Source organism: Mustelus asterias, unplaced genomic scaffold, assembly GCF_964213995.1.
Source record: "Mustelus asterias unplaced genomic scaffold, sMusAst1.hap1.1 HAP1_SCAFFOLD_42, whole genome shotgun sequence".
Lineage (NCBI taxonomy): Eukaryota > Metazoa > Chordata > Chondrichthyes > Carcharhiniformes > Triakidae > Mustelus > Mustelus asterias.
The window spans coordinates 290174-316048 of record NW_027590119.1 but is presented as its reverse complement, the minus strand read 5'-3'; the positions used below and the strand labels follow the sequence as shown (position 1 = coordinate 316048).

At 44.9% G+C, this 25875-nt stretch overlaps 2 protein-coding genes across 3 annotated transcripts in view; one reads left to right on the top strand and one right to left on the bottom strand.

Moving 5' to 3' along the window:
• Positions 1 to 893: 893 nt before the first annotated feature.
• Positions 894 to 25875, bottom strand: part of LOC144482753 (uncharacterized) — a 36752-nt gene continuing 11770 nt past the window's right edge. The window contains exon 3 of one of the 2 annotated variants that reach the window (XR_013495953.1): positions 894 to 983. Coding sequence is in view for 1 of the 2 variants with exons in the window: in XM_078201591.1 (XP_078057717.1) it covers positions 23337 to 24287 (951 nt within the window). In the remaining variant the exon portion in view is untranslated. Of the gene's footprint in view, positions 984 to 22510; positions 24610 to 25875 lie in introns of those variants that run through there. The other variant, XM_078201591.1, reaches the window with a different exon arrangement.
• Positions 4250 to 4924, top strand: LOC144482706 (uncharacterized). The gene has a single exon (XM_078201548.1). It carries the CDS (start codon positions 4250 to 4252, stop codon positions 4922 to 4924), a length of 675 nt encoding a protein of 224 aa, XP_078057674.1.

The window sequence follows — 25875 nt, the reverse complement described above, 5'->3', positions numbered from 1 at the left end:
TTACTGACTTGCACATTATTCACAGTGACACTTCCACGATCACATTTAATTATCAAGGAACATAAAACAATGCACAGATACTTGTTAGAACTGAACTTGAATATTGCTGAAAGGAGAGACGTGTTGCTGAATCTCTTCATCATGCACTTATCAGGACAAACAGAAGAATGCCAAATTTCAAATGATCACTATTGGTGGACTCTCATTGACTTGAAACATTACCATGGAGAAATCAATAGAAGACTGTAGGTTTCTCAAGCTTCTGGGAAATTCAAAAAAGGTGCAAGGCTTGAAAATTCTCCTTTTGTTTGCAGGGAAAGGATCGCTGCGTATAAATGTAAGTTGCTTTTCGCGACTATAACTGAGCCGCATTATGAACTCGATTGATCATCTTCAATTGATTATGAGTGTAGCTATTGGCACACTCAGGATTGTTCAGCAAGTGCTGCCCAATCTGTAATCACAGTAAACATTGTATTTTTGGTTTTGTGAGTGTGGGCTGCTGAAAAAAAACCACTGCCTATTCTGACAAATCAAGGAACATGCTGTTTTATTCTATCAGCCACTCACTTGCTCATTTGTGTGGGAGGCTGAATGCCTTTTTGGTGCTGGCAGCTAATTAGTGGAAAGTATCACTCGTGTAACCACGACATGGTCGCAGAATGAAACAGATTAGTGTTCCCTCTGTATTGTGCAGCCTTGTGATTGTAAAGGCCATCATTTTCAGATCTGAAAAGTGCCTGGGTCAAGGTCAAATTACCCCAGAAAGGGAAATTTTCTCTCAAATCTGAAGCAACAGGTGAAGCAAATCATTTCACACTGAAACACATCTTCAACGTTGCGGTAGTTTGTTCAGTTACACACTTGGTGACCACGTGACTCTGGTTGCAACATTCCTGAGCCTCATTGGAGGGATTCCTCACATGAGCCGAGTTTGAGGACAGTATCTCTGGCCTCCAGTGATGCAGCCGCTGAATCTATTCCTGGAAAAAACACATTTGGAATATTGTGATAATGCTGTCTGAATCCATCAGGACAATTTTGTATTCAAGTGTGGGGGGGATAATGTTCACTGTTTTATATTCGGGTCTGGGGGGGATAATGTTCACTGTTTTATATTCGGGTCTGGGGGATAATGTTCATTGTTTTATATTCGGGTCTGGGGGATAATGTTCACTGTTTTATATTCGGGTCTGGGGGGGATAATGTTCACTGTTTTATATTCGGGTCTGGGGGGGATAATGTTCACTGTTTTATATTCGGGTCTGGGGGATAATGTTCACTGTCTGGGGTTTGTTAGCTCGGGTTGATTCTGCCTATGGTGCATTCTCGGTTGTCAGAGCTCTCATTAAAAGCCCTAATTTCCAGTCAGTGACTGAGTTGTCTCTGATGGGATGGAGAATCAGAGTGGGGGTAATGTGCTTCATGGACAGCGATGGGTGGGAGTGAGTATAAAATAAACCCAGACTACACCAGGTAATTGGGAGAACATTAAAACAATCTCAAAAAAATCATCGCACCATGTTGGAAAACAGAATATTTTGGCTCAATCTTTGATCAATTTTGTTTGATTCAATATTTTGTGTGGCTTTTTGGATTGCTGGTTATTTTCTAACGGCAGCTCAGCATCATCATTTTGACCATAAACTCGGCCCCGGTGACTGCTGCATTTTTCCAGCACTTTCTGTTTTAATTTTAAGTGTAACCTTAATATCTGCTTCGTACACAGGCCAATTTATCTTTCTAGGGGTGAGTGTGTGTTGTGCCTGCTGCACAGCCTGTTTCAACCCTTATATGATGGACAAAGAACTGCGAGTAGACGTCTTGTTAGTACAACCAACATTTATTTAAAACACACAATCAATAATCACCCACCCAACCAACAATAAGTTATCTTACAGAAAATAGTAAAGTTCAAATCCAATCCAAGACCTTGACTTAACTTTGCGTGACTGGCAAGGACCCAAGCAGATATTGGCCTTTATCTGTGCGCTGGCCTCGGTCGCCCTCTGCATAGTCTGGTCCTTTGGTCTGGTCTGGTACTCTGACTCTGGTCTTCCCTCCTTCTCGGGTGTGGTGGCTCTCCTCGTGCTGGTCGTTGCTGGCGATGGTCACCACTGTTGTAGCTCGTTCGTGGAGTCAGAGAGAGAGAGAGATTCTTGGTTACGCAGCACCCTTTATACCCCATTGGGTTTCGTGCCCCTTTTGGCCATTGCCAATCAATCGATCAGGACTTGATCACCCTGATCGATAAAGTCCAATCGGGTGCTGCCACACCAATCTCTGGGTGTATCCCCAACGGCCACGTCTGTAGGTGCTGGGGGCATGTAGAAAACACGCCTCCCTCCCAATAAGGCGTTACGGCACCCCTATGTCTGATAAACGACCCAGCTTGACCAGAAAGTCTCTATTGTCCTCGAGATGACCCATATCCTGTGTATTAACTCGTCTGGGTTGCAGCCCGTTTATCTCTGTCTTTTAGGCTGCAGCCTGTCGTTTTAGTTCTTGTCCAATTGTCCCAGAATGCTTTACAAATCATCATTTCAGGTGGCCGATTTGGCTACAGTGTGTCTGAGAGGTATGCAACTGGAAAACATTTTCCATTCACCTCCTGCATTGCTGCAGTATATAGATATTGTTCTCACTCTGCCAGCAGGGCTGTGGGATTAACTGGATAGATCTTAAAGACAGCCCGACTGGGCAGGATTAGCCAAATGGTTTCCATCTGTGATGTATCATTCCATAAAACAGAATATTCAGCATCAGGAGAAAGAAAGTGAAAGAAACCAGTCTCTGTGGGATTTACCCAACCAGTGTGAGCACCTTCAGGACAGAAGAGAGAGAGAGGGAAACCAATGGGAAAAGTTTTAAAAACTCGGGCTATTCCCACAGGAGAGCACTGGTTTAAATCAATTTTAGAAATAGAGAATGGCAGCGCACAAATTCCGAGGAATGCATTTTTAAAAATTAATTGATCTGAATTGCACAAGATAATTTTCTATTATCGTCTGTGACAATGACGCCTTTAATTCCCAGGTGCCCCTGCGGTTGTGAACGTGCCCCAGTCATTCCACAGGAGCCTATTGCGCAGGCGCAGTGCTGTATCTGGAGCATGCGCAGTGTCACTTTGCTCGGAGTCCTGTGAATGTGGGAGACGCTTTTTTCAGTGGGTGAGTCGGTGGGGCTGCGGGAGTAATGGAGTCGGGGGAGGAAGGGAGCTGTGGCTTCACAAACACCCGCTCTCGGCCGCACGGCCCGAATAGACCCTGCAGGTCCAGACATCTCTTCTCTCAGAGGATTTCTCTTCCACAGGGACCAGTGGAGGCTGAGGATCATTGAATATATTCCAGTTAGACAGATCTTTGACTGACAAGGGTGTCAAGAGTTATGGGGAACAGACAAGAAGATGGAGCAAAAGCTAAGATGTGAGGGGATTTCTTCACTCAAGATGTGGTAAAGCTTTGGGATTCTCAACCACTGAGGACAGTGAAGCCTCAGTCATCAACTATTTTCAAGAGAGAGATTGGTTTCTAGATATTGAAGATATCAAGGGATATGGCTTTAGTGTGGGGAGAATGATGCTGAGGTAGATGAATGAATTATCTAATTGAATAATTTAAAAGGCTCGATGGGCCAAATGGCCGACTGCAGCTCCTATTTGTTATGGTCTCTGTGTCCAGGACAGGAAGCAGTGAGCATGGATCTGTCAATCAGCCTCAATCAGCACCTTCAGGAGAATTGGGAGGGTGAATATTAGATACAGCAGAGTGAGAATGGAGGGAGAGTGTGTGGGATGGAGATTCACAGCTTTTTGGGACTGAAATAGGAAAGAATGTTCCATAGGAACGAGAATTGTCTGTTCTGAATTTCTATCCTGTACTGACAGTGATGACTTTTGTAAACCCATTTTACAGGATATTGAAAGAGGAATCACAGGCCGAAATCTCAAACGTCACGTCTAGATCTGACAGAGTCATATTCCTTGAGAGCTGAATATCATCGGACTTTGAATCCAGAAGCAGAAATGATTTGAAAAGATTTCAAACATCAGTATGACTGGAAAAGTACCAACACACTGCCACACTCGAGTGAGAGTCTTCCAGCGCACGGACTAAAGAGTTTCAACCAGTTACACAGCCTGAATAAATATCACATCATTCACAGCAGGGAGAGACTGTACTCGTGTTGTGAGTGTGTTCGAGGCTTCAACTGATTGTCCACCCAAGAGAGCGGCAAGGACACCCGCACCATGGAGAAACCATGGAAATGTGGGGACTGTGGGAAGAGATACAGTTACCCATCAGAGCTGGAAGCTCATCGACGCAGCCACACTGGGGAGAGACCATTCATCTGCTCTCAGTGTGGGGAGGGATTCACTCAGTCATCCAGCCTGCAGAGACACCAGCAAGTTCACACTGGGGAGAGACCGTTCACGTGTTCTCAGTGTGGGGAGGGATTCAGTCATTTATTCACCCTGCGGAGGCACCAGCGAGTTCACACTGGGGAGAGGCCCTTCAGCTGCTCTCAGTGTGGGAAGGGATTCGCTTGTTCATCCAACCTGCGGGCACACAAGCGGGATCACACTGGGGAGAGGCCATTCACCTGCTCTCAGTGTGGGAAGGGATTCACTCAGTCATCCAGCCTGCAGTCACACCAGCGAGTTCACACTGGGAAGAGGCCGTTCACCTGCTCTCAGTATGGGGAGGGATTCACTTGGTTATCCCACCTGCAGAGACACCAGCGAGTTCAGACTGGGGAGAGACCATTCACCTGCTCTCAATGTGGGAAGGGATTCACTCAGTTATCCAGCCTGCAGACACACCAGCGAGTTCACACTGGGGAGAAATCATTCACCTGCTCTCAGTGTGGGAAGGGATTCAGAGTTTCAGCCCAACTGTTGAGACACCATCAAGTTCACGAGTGATTCCAGGGGTTAGATTCTGCTGTCATTGTTTCTGCTCTCAATTACATCCAGGACTGCATTTTGTTCATTCTCACAGTTGGTCAATGGGGAGGGTCGGAGGGTTTCTTTCTGCTGGACTGGTCGGTCTCATGACTTTGCCTCCAGTGGGCTGCGACTTGTTGCGAATACCTGGTTTCAAATTTCACAAGGATCACAGAGTGACAGGATGTTAGGAGGTTCAGAGATATTTAGTCAGCATTTCTGTTTGAAACCCCCCAAATGTCCATCCAATTTCCTTTGTAATTGTTTATTGTCTCCACTTCCTCCACCCTCGTCGGCAGCAAGTTCCAGGTCATTACCATTCACAGCATCAAAATATTCTTCCTCACATCCCCCCCTGCATCTCTGACTCAAAAGTTTAAATCTGTGACCCCTCATCCTTGTCCCATCAGCTAATGGGAACAGCTTTTCTTTGTCCACCTGATCTAAACCTGTCAGAATCTTGTCAGGAATGTGTAGCTGGAAATCTCTCCCTAACAGCACTGTGGGTGTACTTACATCTCAAGCATTGCAGCAGTTCAAGAAGGCAGTGTTGGGGTTGACCATGGCCGAGGCAGCTACAGACAGCCACATATCCTGTTATAATTAAAGGACAGCAGATTGAATGTGAAGCATTATGTGACTGGACCATCTTAACCACATTCCTGTGACTGCTCAGTTTCTGCTATCAGGGACCATTAAAGCTGCTTAGCAGGGCACCAACAGAGGAGCTGGTGAGATTATTTACTCAGACTGACTTAGAATTAAACTGGGGTGGCACGGTGGCACAGTGGTTAGCACTGCTGCCTCACAGCGCCAAGGACCCGGGTTCGATTCCTGGCTGGCTTGGGTCACTGTCTGTGTGGAGTTTGCACATATTCCCCGTGTCCCAGTTTCCTCCAGGTGCCCCGGTTTCCTCCCAAAGTCCAAAGATATGCAGGTTAGGTGGATTGGCCAAGCTAAATTGCCCCTTAGTGTCAGGGGGACTAGCTAGGGTAAATACATCGGGGATTGGGCCTGGGTGTGATTGTGATCGGTGCAGACTCGATGGGCCAAATGGCCTCCTTCTGCACTGTAGGATTCTATGAATCTATGAATAACCAGCTGGTATTCAGCGGCTGAGATATCCAAATCTGTAAAAAGGGGGTCTGATCAATCAACAAACGGTGGTAAGTAGATTAAGAAGCGTTCTCAGGCATTGCTTAAATTATTTTATCATAGATTTGTGATAAGAACTGTGAAGGTCTTGTGACCCGGTAGTCGGTGAAGTGACAGTACACCAAGTAGCACTGGACTGAAAAGTGGACCTCTAAGAGTGGATTCTAATGCTTATAGTCCAACCCAAGCATGGCCAGTGACAAATCAGAGCTCGAGTGAGCACCAGACAAATTTCTTGCCTGTCTTTTGGAAACTAAGAACAAGAAACCTATCGATAAAATGATAGAGCCAACATTTTGAGTCTGGGTGACACTTCATAGGAGCTCTCATGAAGGATAATCCAGACTTGAAACGTTGGCTCTATTCTCCCCCTACAGATGCTGTCAGATCTGCTGGGATTTTCCAGCACTTTCTGTTTTTGTTTTACTTTTATAATCAATGATTTGGTCTGATTGGAATCCCCACGACCCTCCCGCAAAACAGAGAGAGTGGTGGCAAAAGGAGAAAAAGGAAATGGATGATAGAGTCTGTGTTCTGATTCTCTGAGCCCATGTAGAATTAACAAAATGAGTGAACCAGTTTATAAAGAATAGAAATTACCCATCCCTCACAAAAACTGATCAAATTAAAATAGGTTGAGGAATATAACAAAAACATTAATAGATGAAGTTTAAAATCAAGTTTCTTTTGTTGTTAGAGAGGGGATTTTTCACAGTAACTTCATTGCAGTGTCAATGTAAGCTTACTTGAGGCTAATTATAAACTTTAAGTTTTTTAAAGTTATTTTGTTAGAAGAGTTCAGAATACCTTGAGATTAAAAACTAATAAAGGCTATTGAAACAGGGTGGGCTGACTTAGACTAACGTAGAATAAGGACTACAACGTGCCTTATTTATATTATACAAAGGTACTGTCTGCATAGAGACACATATAACCACTGGTAGAGAATTTAAATATGTATTTCAGATTTAAATATGTACTTTTTGTACAAAAATGTATACCTTGGCCAAACTGCAGACTGCCCTAAAGCATAATGGGATAAAAGCTGAGTGAGACAGGCCACATTCTGTCAGAACAGTGAAGCCACAGAGCACAGTTTGTATCATAGAACCATAGAACCATAGAAAATTACAGCTCAGAAACAGGCCTTTTGGTCCTTCTTGTCTGTGCCGAACCATTTTATGCCTAGTCCCACTGACCTGCACTTGGACCATATCCCTCCACACCCCTCTCATCCATGAATCCGTCCAAGTTTTTCTTAAATGTTAAAAGTTTACCATTTATCCGGCAGCTCATTCCACACTCCCACCACTCTCTGCGTGAAGAAGCCCCCCCCCCCCCAATATTCCCTTTAAACTTTTCTCCTTTCACCCTTAACCCATGCCCATGCCCTCTGGTTTTTTTCTCCCCTAGCCTCAGCGGAAAAAGCCTGCTTGAATTCACTCTATCTATACCCATCAAAATCTTATACACCTCTATCAAATCTCCCCTCAATCTTCTACGCTCCAGGGAATAAAGTCCCAACCTATTCAATCTCTCTCTGTAACTCAGCTTCTCAAGTCCCGGCAACATCCTTGTGAACCTTCTCTGCACTCTTTCAATCTTATTTACATCCTTCCTGTAACTAGGTGACCAAAACTGTACACAATACTCCAAATTCGGCCTCACCAATGCCTTATATAACCTTACCATAACACTCCAACTTTTATACTCGATACTCCGATTTATAAAGGCCAATGTACCAAAGGCACTCTTTACGACCCTATCCACCTGTGACGTCACTTTTAGGGAATTCTGTACCTGTATTCCCAGATCCCTCTGTTCAACTGCACTCTTCAGAGTCCTACCATTTACCGAGTACGTTCTTCTTTGGTTTGTCCTTCCAAAGTGCAATATCTCACACTTGTCTGCGTTAAATTCCATTTGCCATTTTTCAGCCCATTTTTCTAGTTGGTCCAAATCCCTCTGCAAGCTTTGAAAACCTTCCTCACTGTCCACTACACCTCCAATCTTTGTATCATCAGCAAACTTGCTGATCCAATTTACCACATTATCATCCAGATCATTGATATAGATGACAAACAACAATGGACCCAACACCGATCCCTGCGGCACACCACTAGTCACAGGCCTCCACTCAGAGAAGCAATCCTCCACAACCACTCTCTGGCTTCTTCCATTGAGCCAGTGTCTTATCCAATTTACTACCTCCCCATGTATACCTAGCGACTGAACCTTCCTAACTAACCTCCCATGAGGGACCTTGTCAAAGGCCTTGCTGAAATCCAGGTAGACAACATCCACCGCCTTCCCTTCATCCACTTTCCTGGTAACCTCCTCGAAAAACTCTAATAGATTGGTCAAACATGACCTACCACGCACAAAGCCATGTTGACTCTCCCTAATAGGTCCCTGTCTATCCAAATATTTGTAGATCCTATCCCTTATCACACCTTCCAATAACTTGCCCACCACCGACGTCAAACTTACTGGCCGATAATTTCCCGGATTTCTTTTGGAACCTTTTTTAAACAACGGAACAACATGAGCCACCCTCCAATCATCCGGCACCTTCCCCGTGAATACTGACATTTTAAATATGTCTGCCAGGGTCCCTGCAAGTTCAACACTAGCTTCCCTCAAGGTCCGTGGGAATACCCTGTCCGGTCCTGGGGATTTATCCACTCTGATTTGCCTCAAGACAGCGAGCACCTCCTCCCCTTTAATCTGTAAAGGTTCCATGGCCTCCCTACCAGTTTGCCCTATTTCCGTAGACTCCATGCCCGTTTCCTCAGTAAATACGGATGCAAAAAAACCATTTAGTATCTCCCCCATCTCTTTTGGTTCCATACACAGTGTACCACTCTGGTCTTCAAGAGGACCAATTTAATCCCTCACTATCCTTTTGCTCCTAACATACCTATAGAAGCTCTTTGGATTTTCCTTCACTCTGTCTGCCAAAGCAACCTCATGTCTTCTTTTAGCCCTCCTGATATCCCTCTTAAGTAGCTTCTTGCACTTTTTAGACTCCTCGAGCATCTGATGTGTTCCTTGCTGCCTGTACATTTCATACAACTCTCTCTTCCTCTTAATCAGTGTTACAATCTCCCTCGAGAACCAAGGTTCCTTATTCCGATTTACTTTGCCTTTAATCCTGACAGGAACATACAAACTCTGCACTCTCAAAATTTCTCCTTTGAAGGCCTCCCACTTTCCATTTACATCCTTACCAGAGAACAGCCTGTGCCAATCCACACTTCCCAGATCCCTTCTCATTTCATCAAATTTGGCCTTTTTCCAGTTCAGAACTTCAACCCGAGGACCAGATCTATCCTTAGCCACGATCAGGTTGAAACTAATGGCATTATGATCACTGGATCCAAAGTGTTCCCTCACACTCACATCCATCACCTGCCCTAACTCATTTCCCAATAGGAGATCCAATATCGCATCCTCTCTAGATGGCACCTCTATATACTGATGTAGAAAATTCTCCTGAACACATTTTACAAACTCTACCCCGTCTAAACCTTTAACAGTATGCGAGTCCCAATCTATATGTGGAAAATTAAAATCCCCTACGATCACAACTTTGTGTTTCTTGCAGTTGTCAGCTATCTCTCCGCTGATTTGCTCCTCCAATTCTCGCTGACTATTGGGTGGTCTATAATACAAGCCCATTAATGTGGTCATACCTTTCTTGTTTCTCAGCTCCACCCATAGGGCCTCTGTAGACAAGCTCCCTAATCTATCCTGTCTGAGTACCGCTGTAACATTTCCCCTGACCAACAATGCCACCCCCCCCCCCCACCTTTTATCCCTCTGCCTCTATCCCGCCTGAAACATTGGAACCCTGGAACATTGAGCTGCCAGTCCTGCCCCTCCTGTAGCCAAGTTTCACTAATGGCTATAATGTCATATTTCCATGTGTCTATCCACGCCTTCAGCTCATCTGCCTTCCCCACAATACTCCTGGCATTGAAATAGACACACCTCAAAAAATTATTTCCACCACACTCTACCCTTCCATTTGTGATTTTGCTTGAACTAACCTGTCTTTTTACCCCTGCTCCACTATCTGCTCTGGCACTCTGGTTCCCACCCCCCTGCAAATCTAGTTTAAACGCTCCCCAATAACACTAGCAAATCTCCCTGCAAGTATATTGGTCCCCTTGTAGTTTAGGTGTAACCCGTCTCTCTTGTACAGGTCCCACCTACCCCAGAAGAGGTCCCAATGATCCAAGAATTGGAAACCCTGCCCCCTGCACCAGTTCCTCAGCCACGTGTTTATCCACCCAAGCATCCTACTCCTGCCCTCACTGGCATGTGGCTCAGGTAGCAATCCTGAGATTACTACCCTCGGGGTCCTGCTTTTTAACTTCCTTCCAAGCTCTTTGTACTCACTCTTTAGGACTTCCTCACTCTTCCTTCCCACGTCATTGGTACTGACATGTACCAGGACATCTGGCTGATCACCTTCCCTCTTTAGAACGCTGTGCACGCGATCAGAGACATCGCTGACCTTGGCACCTGGGAGGCAACAAACCATGCGGGAGTCTCTGTCCCGACCACAGAACCTCCGGTCTGTACCTCTGACCATCGAGTCCCCTATCACTACTGCTCTCCTCTTCTTCATCCCACCCTTTTGCGCTGTAGCACCAGACTCAGTATCAGAGTTCCGGCTGTCGCAGCTTGTCCCAGGTAAAGCATCTGCCACAACAGTATCCAATTCAGTATACCTGTTGTGGAGGGGTATGTCCACAGGGGAACCCTGCTCTGCCTGTCCTTTCACACTGCCATTTCCTCTCCTTACAGTAACCCAATTTCCTGTGCTCTGCTGTTTAGGTGTAACTATCTCCCTATATCTATTGTCTATATACGTCTCATTCTCTCGAATTAGATGGAGGTCATCAAGCTCCTGCTCCAGTTCCCTAACACGCTTTGCTAGCAGCTGCAGCTGACTACATCTTTTGCAGGTGCTGTCGTCAGGGATACCGGAGGTCTCCCTGATCTCCCACATCCTGCAAGAGGAGCATTCCAACATCTTGCCTGGCATATTTTTTTTACTCTGGGGAAATACAGGAACAAACTTTCTGAAAAAGAAAAAATAACCTCCTCTCGCCTCTGCCTGTTCTCGCCAAAGCCCGTTTTGAGCCAAAGCCCTTCAGCTCTCACTCTGTCCCCTGCTCACTCCACTGCCCGCTAACGACGCTGCCCGCTCAAAGGTGCGGCCTACTTTTAAACCCTCCAAAACCTTCCCAGGCTGCTGCTGGGCCTATTTCCTGTTTTGAAAAAAACCTCCGATTTTTTTCACAAATTTAACTGAAAAATAAATAAATAAATTAGTGCACAAACAAGCTCCCTTACCCTCAGCCTGCTCCTGTGGAACAATGAGGCTGAAACCTCCAAGGTAAGCACTTTTAAACCCTCCAAAACCTTCCCAGGCTGCTGCTGGGCCTATTTCCTGTTTTGAAAAAAACCTCCGATTTTTTTCACAAATTTAACTGAAAAATAAATAAATAAATTAGTGCACAAACAAGCTCCCTTACCCTCAGCCTGCTCCTGTGGAACAATGAGTTCAGTATGAGTTATAAAAGTAAACGCTTCCCAGAAACTAGAATGAATAGAATTATTCATTTTTTACTGATAAGGGATGGCTCAGCAGACAGTGGAAAGGAACGTTTGAACCCTATAACCTATGTAATAGAAGTTGCTGAGAGTCAGTTAGAAAGCAACCTTTGAACCCTATAGACCGACGTAAGTGAAAGTTGCAAAGTAACAGTGGGCATGAACTGTCAGATTCGACAGACCAATGAATTCCCATTCTGCCAGAAGATAGGATGTTATTGGCCAAGGTAAATATTGTGCATGAACATGATTGGAGCATCCAGTTGGGATGACAGAGTGGGTGGGTGAAATGAACTTTCAAAATAGTATAACTACACGGCCAATGTATTGTAACTTTAGAAAGGAGTTGGACTCCCAGCTGCCTTTCTCCCAGTGCGTGTTGGTCAATAAATAATGTCTTTAACCAGTATACTGTCTTTTGCAAATCTTTGTATTAACTGGGTTCAGCTCAATACTGAGCCTCTGAGAAAAACCCCCATCATATGTGAAGTGATGTAATTGTGGGCCAAGTTTTTTCTGCTCACTCCCGACCCCTTTAGGTTCTGTAGAAAAGTTAACCCTTTCAGCAGACAGTTCATTTGTTTTTAAATCACCTGGAAACTCATGTGTCTATTTTAGTTTTTGATTGAGGATTTATGGGAACCAGTGAAACGTGGAAATTTTAAGCATGGCCTGGAGGAATTTGGAAGAACTGTGAGGATTTTATCATGTTGTCATCTCAACCCCAGATAAAGAACAAACATTTTGCAGGTGGTAACGTGTTGAGGATTTTAAATCAACAAAGACGAGATGTTGCCTATAAATCAGGCTTTGGAAGTTAGCTTAAAAAAGATTAACTTATAATGAAGAGGAATGAAGGATCTTGTATCTTATTTTAATCAAGGACTTGTTAGCTTAGACCATAAGACCATAAGACATAGGAGCAGAATTAAGCCACTCGGCCCATCGATTCTTCTCCGCTATTCAATCATGGCTGATATTTTTCTCATCCCCATTCTCCTGCCTTTTTCCCATAACCCATGATCCCCTTATTAATCAAGAACCTATCTATCTCGGTCTTAAAGACACTCAATGACCTGGCCTCCACAGCCTTCTGCGGCAAAGAGTTCCACAGATTCACCACTCTCTGGCTGAAGAAATTCCACCTCATCTCTGTTTTAAAGGATCATCCATTTAGCCTGAGGTTGTGCCCTCTGGTTCTAGTTTTTCCTACCAGTGGAAACATCCTCTCCACGTCCACTCTATCCAGGCCTCGCAGTATCCTGTAAGTTTTAATAAGGTACCCCCACATCCTTCTAAACTCCAATGAGTACAGGCCCAGAGCCCTCAACCGTTCCTCATACGACGAGCTCTTCATTCCAGGGATCATTCTTGTGAATCTTCTCCGGACCCTTTCTAAGACCAGAATATCCTTCCTTAGATGTGCGGCCCAAAACTGCTCCAAATACTCCAAATGTGTCTGACCAGAGCCTTATACTGTCTCAGGAGTACATCCCTGCTGTTGTATTCTCGCCCTCTTGACATGAATGATAACATTGCATTTGCCTTCCTAACTGCCAACTAAACCTGCACATCAGCCTTAAGAGAATCTTGAATAATGACTCCCAAGTCCCTTTGTGCTTCTGATGTCCAAAGCATTTCACCATTTAGAAAATAGTCTACGCCTCCATTCCTCCTACCCAAGTGCATAATCTCACACTTTTCCACATTGTATTCCATCCGCCACTTTGCCCACTCTCCGAGCCCATCAAAGTCCTTCTGCAGCCCCCCTGCTCCCTCAATACTAACTGTCCCTCTACATATCTTTGTATCATCTGCAAACTTAGCAACAGTGCCTTCAGTTCCTTCCTCCAAATCATTAATGTATATTGTGAAACTTTTGTGGTGCTCTGTCACTTTAAGAAGCTATAGCTGCGAGAGAGAATGCTGAGGATTCATTTGAAATTTACGAGCTGTGAGAATCTGTGTGTTTCATTTGTTTTATGTGGATGTTTGCAGATGTGTTTTATCATTGTTTTGGGCTACATTTGTTAAGGTTTATCTTTCTGGGGAATTAACCTTATCTTGAGTCTTTAATTAAAGGCATTTCTGGAAGTTTAGAAACAGAACCACAAGAACGCTTAAGGAATTAATTTCAGTTATTGTTGTAAAGCACATGCTATGTTTCTCTGTTTGTGTGTGGATGATATTTGTGGGTTGAATGCTTCAAGCTTTCAGGTTTTCTGTCTGTGATTTAAATCAAACAGATTTAAATAAAGGACGTGGAATTAATAAAGCTTTTTTTCACAAAAGTTGTGAACCTAGAGCCACATTCACTGGCCAGAGACATGATTCCAGGATACTTTGCTAAACTTGTGGGAATTTTAATCCGGATTCAAACTCACACATGTGAGTATGAGATAGTTTTAATTGTAATGGTTATTTAAAATTTGGGACATGTGAAATAATTCTGACCATTCCTGTGTTCATTGAATCATAGAATCCCTCCAGTGCAGAAGGGACCATTCGGCCCATCAAGTCTGCACCGAGTCTCTAACAGAGCACCTTACCCAGGCCCTCTCCCCCATCCTATCCCTGTAACTTACACAGTTACCATGGCTAACCCATCTAATCTGCACATCTTGGGACACTAAGAGGGAAATTAGCATTGCAAATCCACCTAACCCGCACATCTTTGGTCTGTTGGAGGAAACTGGAGCACCCCGAGGAAACCCACGCAAACATGGGGAGAACATGGAAAGTCCACATGGACACTCACCCAAGGCTGGAATTAAGCCCGGGTCCCTGGCGCTGTGAGGCAGCTGCGCTGACCACTGTGCCACCATGCCACCCTATAGTTGAGGCCAAAACATTGTCTGATTTCAAGAAGATATGAAATATAGCTCTTGGGACTAAAGGGATCAAGGGATATGGAAGGAAAGTGGGAATCAGGAAATTGAATTCGATGATCAGCCATGACCAAGATGAATGGTGGAGCAGGCTCAAAGGGCCGAATGGCCTACTCCTGCTTCTAGTTTCTATGTTTCTCTCCACTGGGCCAGCAGTCCATCCAGTGGCACAGTGGTTAGCACTGCTACCTCAAAAAAACAAATACAACAATGGCTTTGGCATCTGCTACAATGTGACTGACAGTTTGACAACGGAGTCAAGGGCATCAGAAGCAAAAGATACCCTGGGAGGTGTAGAAGAATGTGACGGAGATTACGAGCGGGTCCTTGATAGGTTTTCTAAAGAGATTCAGAAAGGAAATAGCGAGTTGAAAACGTCCAGAATAAATTAATTTCCAGTTACATTGGAAACCTGTTGCCTCACAGCTGAGTACAAAATATAAAGAGTTGAGGGAACTGGTGGATAAGCTGCAGAATGGAGCTGATTGCTGGCAGGAGAGCACGTCTGACCTGGACAATCAGTTACATTGGGAACAGGGGGCAGATGATAGGGTGAGTGGAGCTCAGAAAAATCTACTGCTGTTCGGCCAAACTCTGGAACAAGATATCAATTTACAGTCAGAAAATATCAGATCAAGTGAAGAGTTAGAAAATGCCATGGGGACATTGAGGAAGTGAATTCAGCCACAAAGTGACACCTCCCCTGAAGCAGACCACTGCCTGTGTTTAGCTAAAATCAAACAACCTGAGACACAAATCAGTCACCAGCGAGCAGATGTAGTTGTTTTCTCCAAAACCAAGGCCACTGAAAGCACTCCCCCCTCTCCTCTGCCTCTCCTGTGTGATAAGGAAATACCGGTGTATGAGGTTAGCCATGACTTCTGCACCATCATGATCCACAACCCTTACTCCAAGTTGGTTTGCCCAGTTGAAGGAATTCTTAAAGCAGCGTGTTTTTTGCAAGTATCATAGATTCGAAGAATTAGTTTGGAAAGGGAATAAAAATTAATTTAATTTGAACTGCCGTGTGTTTCTGTTTGAAATAAATTCAGACTGTACTAAAATGTGAAAGAAATTAAGTTGTTCAAGGTTAGAATTGTGAAGGCCAATTTGCTCCCAAAACACAAAGATAAGGCTGCAGTTTGGCAGCAAACCAGTTCCAACTTTCCAAAACATCTGAGTTAAAATTGTTGAGATTTGGTTAACAACACATTTCACAAAGTATTTCTTTCAACTTTGATTAAGTAGCAAATATTGGAAATTGGCATTTACAAAAAAGACAGACAAAAGAGATGAAATTTGAGCAAAATTGAAGAAAATAACACAAGAGAAGTTTTTTAAATTATGTAAGTTGATGCAGTTGCCAAGTTTCCTCTGCCCACTCCCCGCCTCTCTCGGTTCCACAGAGAAGTTAACCCTTTCAGCAGACAGTTGATTTTTATAAATCTCCAAACAGCCTTTGTTTTTCAATGTAACCTGTGATTGGACATATTAACTCACTGGGATCTTGGCCAGAGCCAGATGGATTTTTTTTTTAAACAGGTGATGACGGTTTCACTCACAAACAATCCGAGTGAAGGCCGCAGTTTTGAGAATTAAAGCAAAGAATCAAAGACTTTACCTTTCAGAAAGCCAACAAGCCTGCTTTTGAGATTAGAATTGATAAATATCTGACATGGGTTGCTATTTCAAGCATTTAAAATGGAAATTACCTGGTGTTTAAGGGAAAGAACAAAATTGATAATGCCTGGAATCAAACAGAAATGTTCGGTTTCTGTTAAAATATGTTATGAGAATACTTAATGATTTATTTGACTCCAAAGATTCTCCAGAACTCCTGAAAGTGTAGTTTAAAGCAATCCATATATTTGGGTGTTTATGAAGATTTGAGTGAAAGGGAAGTCCAGATGAGATGAATGAGGTGACAGTTTTCTCTTGGAGATATTTGTTTCTTTGTCTATGAACTATTTGAGATAACTGAATTTGATAATCTGGCCATCATCTGAGACATTGGGACTGTACAGGGGGAAATAAGCAAAGACATTGAGATGAAGAACCCCTTTGACTCTGACTTTTGACTTTCTTCTGAAGATTCTTCCAGAATTATTTAATGGTGCTTCCTTTGTAAGAAAGTGGAATCTAGGATGATGAAACTGATTGGTAAAAAACATAGCACAATCCTAAAAGACCTGATAAACCTTCCACAAATGTAAAACAATGATTTGTTGGAGAGGGAAAAGAGATGCCAACAAGCATGACAAAAGAACACTGTCTGGTTAAAAATAAAATGAGAGGCAACGTTTAACAGGGAGGGACATGTGTGAAGATGGCTTATGAGCGTGAGACTCCAACAGAGGGTTAAGGAAGGAATTGGAATGTGAGATTGCAGAGGTGGTTTGTAAATTGTGAAGGAACTGACATCCGACAGTACACGGTGGAACTGCACTGAAGAATAAAGGGTGGCATGGTGTCACAGTGGTTAGCACTGCTGCCTCACAGCGCCAAGGACTCGGGTTCAATTCTGGCCTTGGGTGACTGTCTGTGTGGAGTTTGTACATTTTCCCCATGTCTGTGTGGGTTTCCTCCAGGTGCTCCAGTTTCTTCCCTCAGTCCAAGATTGGCAGGTTAGGTTGATTGGCCATAGTAAATTGTCCCTTCATGTCAGCGGAACGAGCAGGGTAAATAAGTGATATTATGGGGATAGGCCCTGATGGGATTGTGGTCTGGGGAAATACTTAGGAAATCAGAAGCACAAAGGGACTTGCAAGTTCTGGTTCAGGACTCTCTTAAGGTTAACATGCAGGTTCAGTTGACAGTTTGGAAGGCAAATGCAATGTTAGCATTCATGTCGAGAGGGCTAGAATACAAGAGCAGGGATGTACTTCTGAGGCTGTCTAAGGCTCTGGTCAGACTCCATTTGGAGTATTGTGAGCAGTTTTGGGCCCCTTATCTAAGGAAGGATGTGCTGGCCTTAGAAAGGATCCAGAGGAGGTTCACAAGAATGATCCCTGGAATGAAGAGCTTGTCGTATGAGGAACGGTTGAGGACTCTGGGTCTGTACTCATTGGAGTTTGGAAGGATGAGGGGGGGGGATTTAATTGAAACTTACAGAATACTGAGAGGCCTGGAGAGAGTGGACGTGGAGCGGATGTTTCCACTAGTGGGAGAGTGTAGAACTCGAGGGCACAACCTCAGAGTGAAGGGATGATCCTTTAAAACAGATGAGGAGGAATTTCTTCAGCCAGAGTGGTGAATCTTTGGAAGGAGAGCTGTGAAGACCAGGTCATTGAGTGTCTTTAAGACAGAGATACGCAGGTTCTTGATTAATCGCTGGATCAAGGGTTACGGGGAGAAGACAGAAGAAGGGGGACAAGAATCAGATCAGCCATGATTGAATGGCAGAGCAGATTCGATGGGCCAAATGGCCTAATTCTGCTCCTATATCTTATGGTCTTATGATTCCATTAGAACGGTCTGGGTATTCTGTATCTGAGATCATCAATATAATTTCTCCCATTGATCACTGGTTTTTAATAAAGTTTTACCTTTATACTGTGACATTGGTTTCCGGAGTATAATTGCCACCTTGTCGGAGAAACCCACTAACAAATGGTGTGGAAGGGGTTCTGGGTTAATTAGCAGAATGACAGGCAGAGTCTGAGGTTTAGCAACAGCTGGGGAGGAAAGAGTTACTGGGATTCCCTGTACTGCCAGGAGTGGTGGTGGAGGCAGATACAATAGGGGCTTTTAGATAAGCACATGAATTTGTAAGGAATAGAGGAATATGGACCAAGAGCAGGCAGAAGGGATTAGTTGAATTTGGCATCATGTTTAACGCAACATCGTGGGCTGAAGGGTCTGTTCCTGTGCTGTACTGTTCTACGTTCTATTTGTGATCTCCATTTAGAAAAAGGAAATAGAGGCACTGGAGAAGGGGCAAGAAAGATTCACAAGAATAATCCCAGAACTGTAATCACTTGTGAACTCACTGGTGTTTCACCAAGTTTGCTGACTGAGTGAATCACAGTCAGAGCAGGTGACCAGCCTCTGCCCAGTGTGAACTCACTGAAGTACCCATGGGTTGGATGACTCAGTGAATCCCTTCCCACACTGAGAGCAGCTCCCCACTGTGAACTCACTGGTGTTTCAGCAGTGCTGAAGATATTCTAAATCTCTTTGAGCAGTGAGAGCAGCTGAACGGTCTCTCCTCAGTGTGAATGCGCTGGTGGGACATCAGCTCTCCAGAGCTTTTGAAGCCACTTCCACAGTCAGAGCATTTGAAAGGCCTCAGATTGGTGTGAGCGAGATTGTGTCTGAGCAGGCTGGATGACTGAGTGAATCCCTTTCCACACACAGAGCAGGTGAATGGTCTCTCCCCAGTGTGAACTGGCTGGTGGGACACCAGTTCTCCAGAGCTTTTGAATCTGCTCCCACAGTCAGAACATTTAAAGGGTCTCTCATTGGTGTGAGTGAGATTATGACTCAGCAGGTGGGAGAACTGAGTGAATCCCTTCCCACAGTCAGAACAGGTGAATGGTCTCTCCCCAGTGTGAACTCGTTGGTGTCTCTGCAGATTGGATGAGCTTTTAAACCTCTTTGTGCAGTGAGAGCAGCTGAACGGTCTCTCCTCAGTGTGACACCTGGTGGGACACTGGTTCTCCAGAGGTTTTGAAGCCAATCCTACAGTCAGAGCATTTAAAGGATCCCTCATTGGTGTGAGTGAGATTGTGACTCTGCAGGCTGGATAACTGAGTGAATCCCTTCCCGCACACAGAGCAGGTGAATGGCCGCTCCCCAGTGTGAATGTGTCGATGAGATTCCAGCCGTGATGGGATCCTGAATCGCCTCCCACAGTCCCCACATTTACACAGTTTCCCCCTGGTGCGGGTGTCCTTGTGACTCTCCAGGTTAAATAATGAGTTAAATCTCACACAGAACACGGGTACAGTCTCTCCCCGCTGTAAATGCTGCGATGTATTTTCAGGCTGTGTAACTGGTTAAATCTCTTCCCACACAGTACACTGGAACACACTCACTCGGGTGTATCTGTGTCTCAGTGATTTTTCAGTTACATTTATGTTAAAAAAATAATTCTGAAGCAGACAGAACAGAAAAAGATTTCTCCTTTTAGATTCAAAGGCCAATGATATTCAGGTCCTGATCAAATGAATAACTCTGTCAGGTCTTGATGTGTTGTTTGATTTGAAATTTCTGCCTGTAAATCCTCACCTTCTGCAAATCTATCCTGCAAATGGAGTTTATAAAATTCATCAGTGTTAGTACAGGCTAGAAATTCAGAACAGACAATTCTCGTTTCTATGGAACATTCTTTCCTCTCTCATTCCCCAAAAGCTGTAAATCTCCATCCCACACACTCTCCCTCCATTCTCACTCTGCTGTATCTAATATTCACCCTACCAATTCTTCGAAAGGTGCTGATTCAGGCTGATTGACCGATCCATACTCACTGCTTCCTGTCCTGGATGTGAAGATGTCGGCGTTGGACTGGGGTAGACACCCAGTCTAAGAAAGAAGTTTCACAACACCAGGTTAAAGTCCAACAGGTTTATTAGTAGCAGGAGCTTTCGGAGCACTGCTCCTTCATCAGCTGTGTGCAGGATTTGGTTCGCAAACAGGGCATATATAGACACAAACTCCATTATAAGATAATAGTTGGAATGCGAGTCTTAACAGGTAATCAAGTCTTTCCAGGTACAATGTGAGTGGAGAGAGGGTTAAGCACAGGTTAAAGAGGTGTGAATTGTCTCAATGTTGTCTCAATTGTCTCACGTTGTTTGTATCTTAAAGACTTGATTAGTTGTAAGTATTCACATTCCAACCATTATTCATGTAAATTGAGTCTGTGTCTTTATATGCCCTGTTTGTGAACAGAATTCCCACTCACCTGAAGAAGGGGCTTAGAGCTCCGAAAGCTTGTGTGGCTTTTGTGACCAAATAAACCTGTTGGACTTTAACCTGGTGTTGTTAAACTTCTTACTGAATTGTCTCAAGCCAGGACAGTTAGTGAGATTTTGCAAGCCCAGCAAGTTGTGGGGGTTACAGATAGTGTGACGTGAACCCAAGATCGTGGTTGAGACCGTCCTCATGTGTGCGGAACTTTCTGCTCAGCGATTCTGCACGGTCGTGAGTCTTGAAGGCCGCCTTGGAGAACATTTACCCGAAGATCAAGGGCATTCAGCCTCTGATCTTCGAGTAAGTGTTCACCAAGGCGGTTTATAGTTTAGTTTTGATTGTTTATTAATTAGTGTCACAGGAGGCTTACATTAACACTGCAATTAAGTCACTTGAAAATCATGAAAAAAGTGCAAACAATCTATGAAGTTACTGTGAGAGTCGGTATGGACTCGAGTTGTCCAATGGACTCCTTCTGTGCTGTAATGACTCTATAACTGGAAATATATAATGTAGCTACAGTACAATATGACAAGATTGGAATGATAAATGTATTTATTGCAGGACCAGGAATAAACCTGTCTGATACAACAACATTGGACATATCTCTGTCCGATATTAATTTACTGTCCCCTTAAATGTCAGCCATCCCCTGGGGAAACCAGCCATTTAATTGTGAACATTAGGAAAGAGACCATCCTTTTAGATAGACAAATAAATGTGTCAAACTGAGGGAGCAAAGGATGTCAATGTCTTTAAGAGACAGAGCCCTGGGCCAACCTTTCCAGAGTCTGCACCCTCCCTGGATTCACTTCCATTGCCTTCAGTTGCTGCAAGTCCCCAATTTCCCCCAGAATGAGAAAAGAAATAGAAAGGGGGAGAAAATAAAGTGTTTTACTCACAGATGTTGGAGACAGGAGGAAGTTTGAGTCTGTCTGAAGCTCAATCTTCATTCACGCAAAGCCGGTGCTCTGATCAGCTGGAGGACCAGTGTCCTTCCAGTCCTCCAACTCTTCCCATTGGTCAACACCTCAGGTCAGGGGGTGGGATCTGCCCTGCAATTCTCAGCTTCCCCCTCCCTTGGACCTGCGCAGTCCCGGGCCGGGGGTCGGGGGAGATCACTGAGCGGCTTCTCGCTCTGGCCGGAGCCGTCAGCCGGTTGCCTGGAAACCTTGGCTCGATGTGGTGTAGGGGGAGGGGAACTATGGGTGGGGGCGGGGCTCCCGGGTCCGCGCGCCCGGGCCTGAGCACTGGAACCCGGAGACGTCACCGCGGAGCAGAGTGATTCCTATTGGCTGATTCAAAGATGGCTCCGCTGTGACATCACAAAGGGGAAGTTGGCCAATGATGATGTAATTTAAACAATGCCTGAGATCACTTCACTTCTTGGTCAGACCCCCTTTTCAGTCCAGTGCTACTTGGAGTTTACCGTCAATTCAACAACTATTGGGTTACAAGTCCCTCACAGTTCTGATCACAAATTTATGATAAAATAATTTAAACAATACATGAGAACGCTTCTTAACTAACTACCGACCACTGTTTGTTGATTGGTCAGACCCCCTTTTTACAGATTCGGGAATCTCAGCCACTGAACACCAGCCGGTCCTGGAATAAGTTTAATTCTAACTCATTCTGAGTAAATATTCTCACCAGGTCCTCTGTTGGGGCCCTGCTATGCAGCTTTAATGGTCCGTGATTGCAGAAACTGAGCAGTAACAGGAATGTGGTCAAGATAGTCCAGTCCCATAATGCCTCACATTCAATCTGCAGTCCTTCAATTATAACAGAATATGTGGCTGTATGTAGCTGCCTCGGCCGTGGTCAACCCCAACACTGCCTTCCTGAACTGCTACAATGCCTGAGGTGTAAGTACACCCACAGTGCTGTTAGGGAGGGATTTCCAGCTACACATTCCACACTTCCTCTAGACTGTGGGTGGATGCGAGATTGATACATTTCATTCAACTGCACTCAAGCTGAGTTATTCAAATCCCTTTATTGTACGGGACAATATATTCACAATATCTTTAAAACAGAAATTAAACATTCCCATTTGATTTCAGGTATTAACATATTCTGTTAGTTTGTTCTTTATTGTCAATGTCAGGCTGAGGTTGTTCCCCTTGGAGCAAAGGAGGTTGAGGGGAGATTTGATAGAGGTGGACAAGATTCTGACAGGTTTAGATAAGGTGGACAAAGAAAAGCTGTTCCCATTAGCTGATGGGACAAGGACGAGGGGGGTCACAGATTTATGGTTTCGGGTCAGAGTGGAAGGGGGGAATGTGAGGAAGAATATTTTGATGCAGCGAATGGTAATGACCTGGAACTCGCTGCCTACGAGGGTGGAGGAAGTGGAGACAATAAACAATTACAAAGGAAATTGGATGAGCATTTGGGAGGTTTCAAACAGAAATGCTGACTAAATATCTCTGAACTTCCTCACACCCGGTCACTCGGTGATCCGTGTGAAATCTGAAACCAGGTATTCGCAACAAGACTCAAAGAGCATCAGCCCACTGGAGGCAAAGTCATGTGACCAGCCAGTCCAGCAGAAAGAAACCCCCCGACCCTCCCCATTGACCAACTGTGAGAATGAACAAAATGCAGTCCTGGATGTAATTGAGAGCAGAAACAATAACAGCAGAATCCAACCCCTGGAATCACTCGTGAACTTGTTGGTGTCTCAGCAGGTGGGATGAATCTCTGAATCCCTTCCCACACTGAGAGCAGGTGAATGGCCTCTCCCCAGTGTGAACTCGCTGGTGTCTCTGCAGGCTGGACAACTGAGTGAATCCCTTCCCACACTAAGAGCAGGTGAATGACCTCTCCCCAGTGTGAATGCGCTGGTGTCTCCGCAGGCTGGATAACTGACTGAACCCCTTCCCACACTGGGAGCAGGTGAATGGCCTCTCCCCAGTGTGAATGCGCTGGTGTCGCTGCAGGTCAGATAATTGACTGAACCCCTTCCCACACTGAGAGCAGTTGAATGGCCTCTCCCCAGTGTGAACTCGCTGGTGTCTCCGCAGGACGGATAAATCAATGAATCCTTTCCCACACTGAGAGCAGGTGAACGGTCTCTCCCCAGTGTGAACTCGCTGGTGTATCCGCAGGGTGGATAACCGAGTGAATCCCTCCCCACACTGACAGCAGGTGAACGGCCTCTCCCCAGTGTGAACTCGCTGGTGTCTCCGCAGGGTGGATAAATCAATGAATCCTTTCCCACACTGAGAGCAGGTGAATGGTCTCTCTCCAGTGTGAACTCGCTGGTGTATCCGCAGGGTGGATAACCGAGTGAATCCCTTCCCACACTGACAGCAGGTGAACGGCCTCTCCCCAGTGTGAACTCGCTGGTGTGTCTGCAGGGTGGATAAATCAGTGAATCCCTTCCCACACTGAGGGCAGGTGAATGGCCTCTCCCCAGTGTGAACTCGCTGGTGTCTCTGCAGGTTGGATAACCGAGTGAATCCCTTCTCACACTGAGAGCAGGTGAACGGTCTCTCCCCAGTATGAACTCGCTGGTGTCTCTGCAGGCTGGATAACTGAGTGAATCCCTTCCCACACTGACAGCAGGTGAAGGGCCCCTCCCCAGTGTGAATTCGCTGGTGTGTCTGCAGGTGGGATGGTTGACTGAATCCCTTCCCACACTGAGAGCAAGTAAATGGTCTCTCCCCAGTGTGGCTGCGCCAATGAGCTTCCAGCTCAGATGGGTATTTGTATCTCTTCCCACAGTCCCCACATTTCCATGGTTTCTCCATGGTGCAGGTGTCCTTGCCTCTCTCTTCAGTTGAAGACTCGTCCACACACAGAACAGTCTCCCCCTGCTGTGAATGGTGTGATATTTATTCAGGCTGTGTAACTGGTTCAAGCTCAGTGCACTGGAACACACTCACTCCAGTGTGGCAGCGTGTTGGCTCTTTTCCAGTCACACTGATGTTTGAAATCTTTTCAAGTCATCAGACCGGACAACCATTTCTCCTTGATTCAAAGGCCGATGATATTCAGGTCCCAAGGAATGTGACTCTGTCAGATCGAGATGTGACGTTTGAGATTTCGGCCTGTGATTCCTCTTTCAGTATCCTGTAAAACAAGTTTACAGAGATCATCAGTATCAGTGCAGGATAGAAATTCAGAACACATAATTCTAGTTTCTATGGAACATTCTTTCCTCTCTCCAGACTCGAAACATTGGCTCTATTCTCTCTCTATCTGGGGGATAGCGTGGGAAATGATGCTGCGGTAGATCAGCCAATTCTCAATGAATGGTTGAGGCAGTTCGATGGGCTGAATGGCCAACTGCAGCTCCTGTTTCTTATGATTTGTGTGTGGTGGACAGGAAGCAGTGAGCATGGATCTGTCAATCAGCCTCAATCAGCACCTTCAGGAGAATTGGGAGGGTGAATATTAGATACAGCAGAGTGAGAATGGAGGGAGAGTGTGTGGGATGGAGATTCACAGCTTTTGGGGATTGAGAGAGAAAGAATGTTCATTAGAATCTAGAATTCCTACATCTTATCAACCGTCCCTGAGCCTTCAAAATGAATCTCTCTTCTCAGGACACTCTTATCTCTGACTTGTCTGTGCTGCTCGCAGTCTCACAAAGCAGCTGCCTGTGTGTTGACACAAGGGGCCCTGCGAGGCAAGTTTAATGCTCCATGACTGTGTCTTTAATGACTGAATAACTATAGGAATATGGTCAAGTCAGCTAAATCACATGATGCTTTATATTTCGGTTAGTAACTGTCCATTTTGTTAACATAGCACATTTGGATATATAAATACAGATAAAGGCAAAATGTTGCGAATGCTGGAAAAAACAAAAACAGAAAATGCTGGAAAATGTCAGCAGGTCTGACAGCATCTGTGGAGAGAGAGTAGAGCCAACATTTAAAGTCTGGATGACCCTTGTTCTGACAAAGGGTCATCCAGACTCAAAATGTTAGTCTATTCTCTCTCTATAAATATATATACGACAGCTGCCTCAGGCTTGGCCCACTCTAACTCCCTGCAAAAGGAGATTACAAGAGTCATGTGTCAATTGTGGCTTGAAATTAAGAAATACACATTTTTTGGGGGGTTTGAGATTGCTGTCAAAATCCTCTTCTTCTAACCATCTGTAAAAGGAAATTCCAAAATCACAGAATCTCTGCAGTGCAGAAGGAGGCCTTTTAGCCCATCGAGTCTGCACCAAGTTTCTAACAGAGCACCTTTACTCAGGCCCTATCCCTGTAACCTGATGTACGTACATCACTAATCCTTTCCTTCCCCCTCATCTTGGGACACAAAGGGACACTTTAGCACGGTCGATCAACCCACTCTTTGGAGTGTGGGAGGAAACCAGAGCAC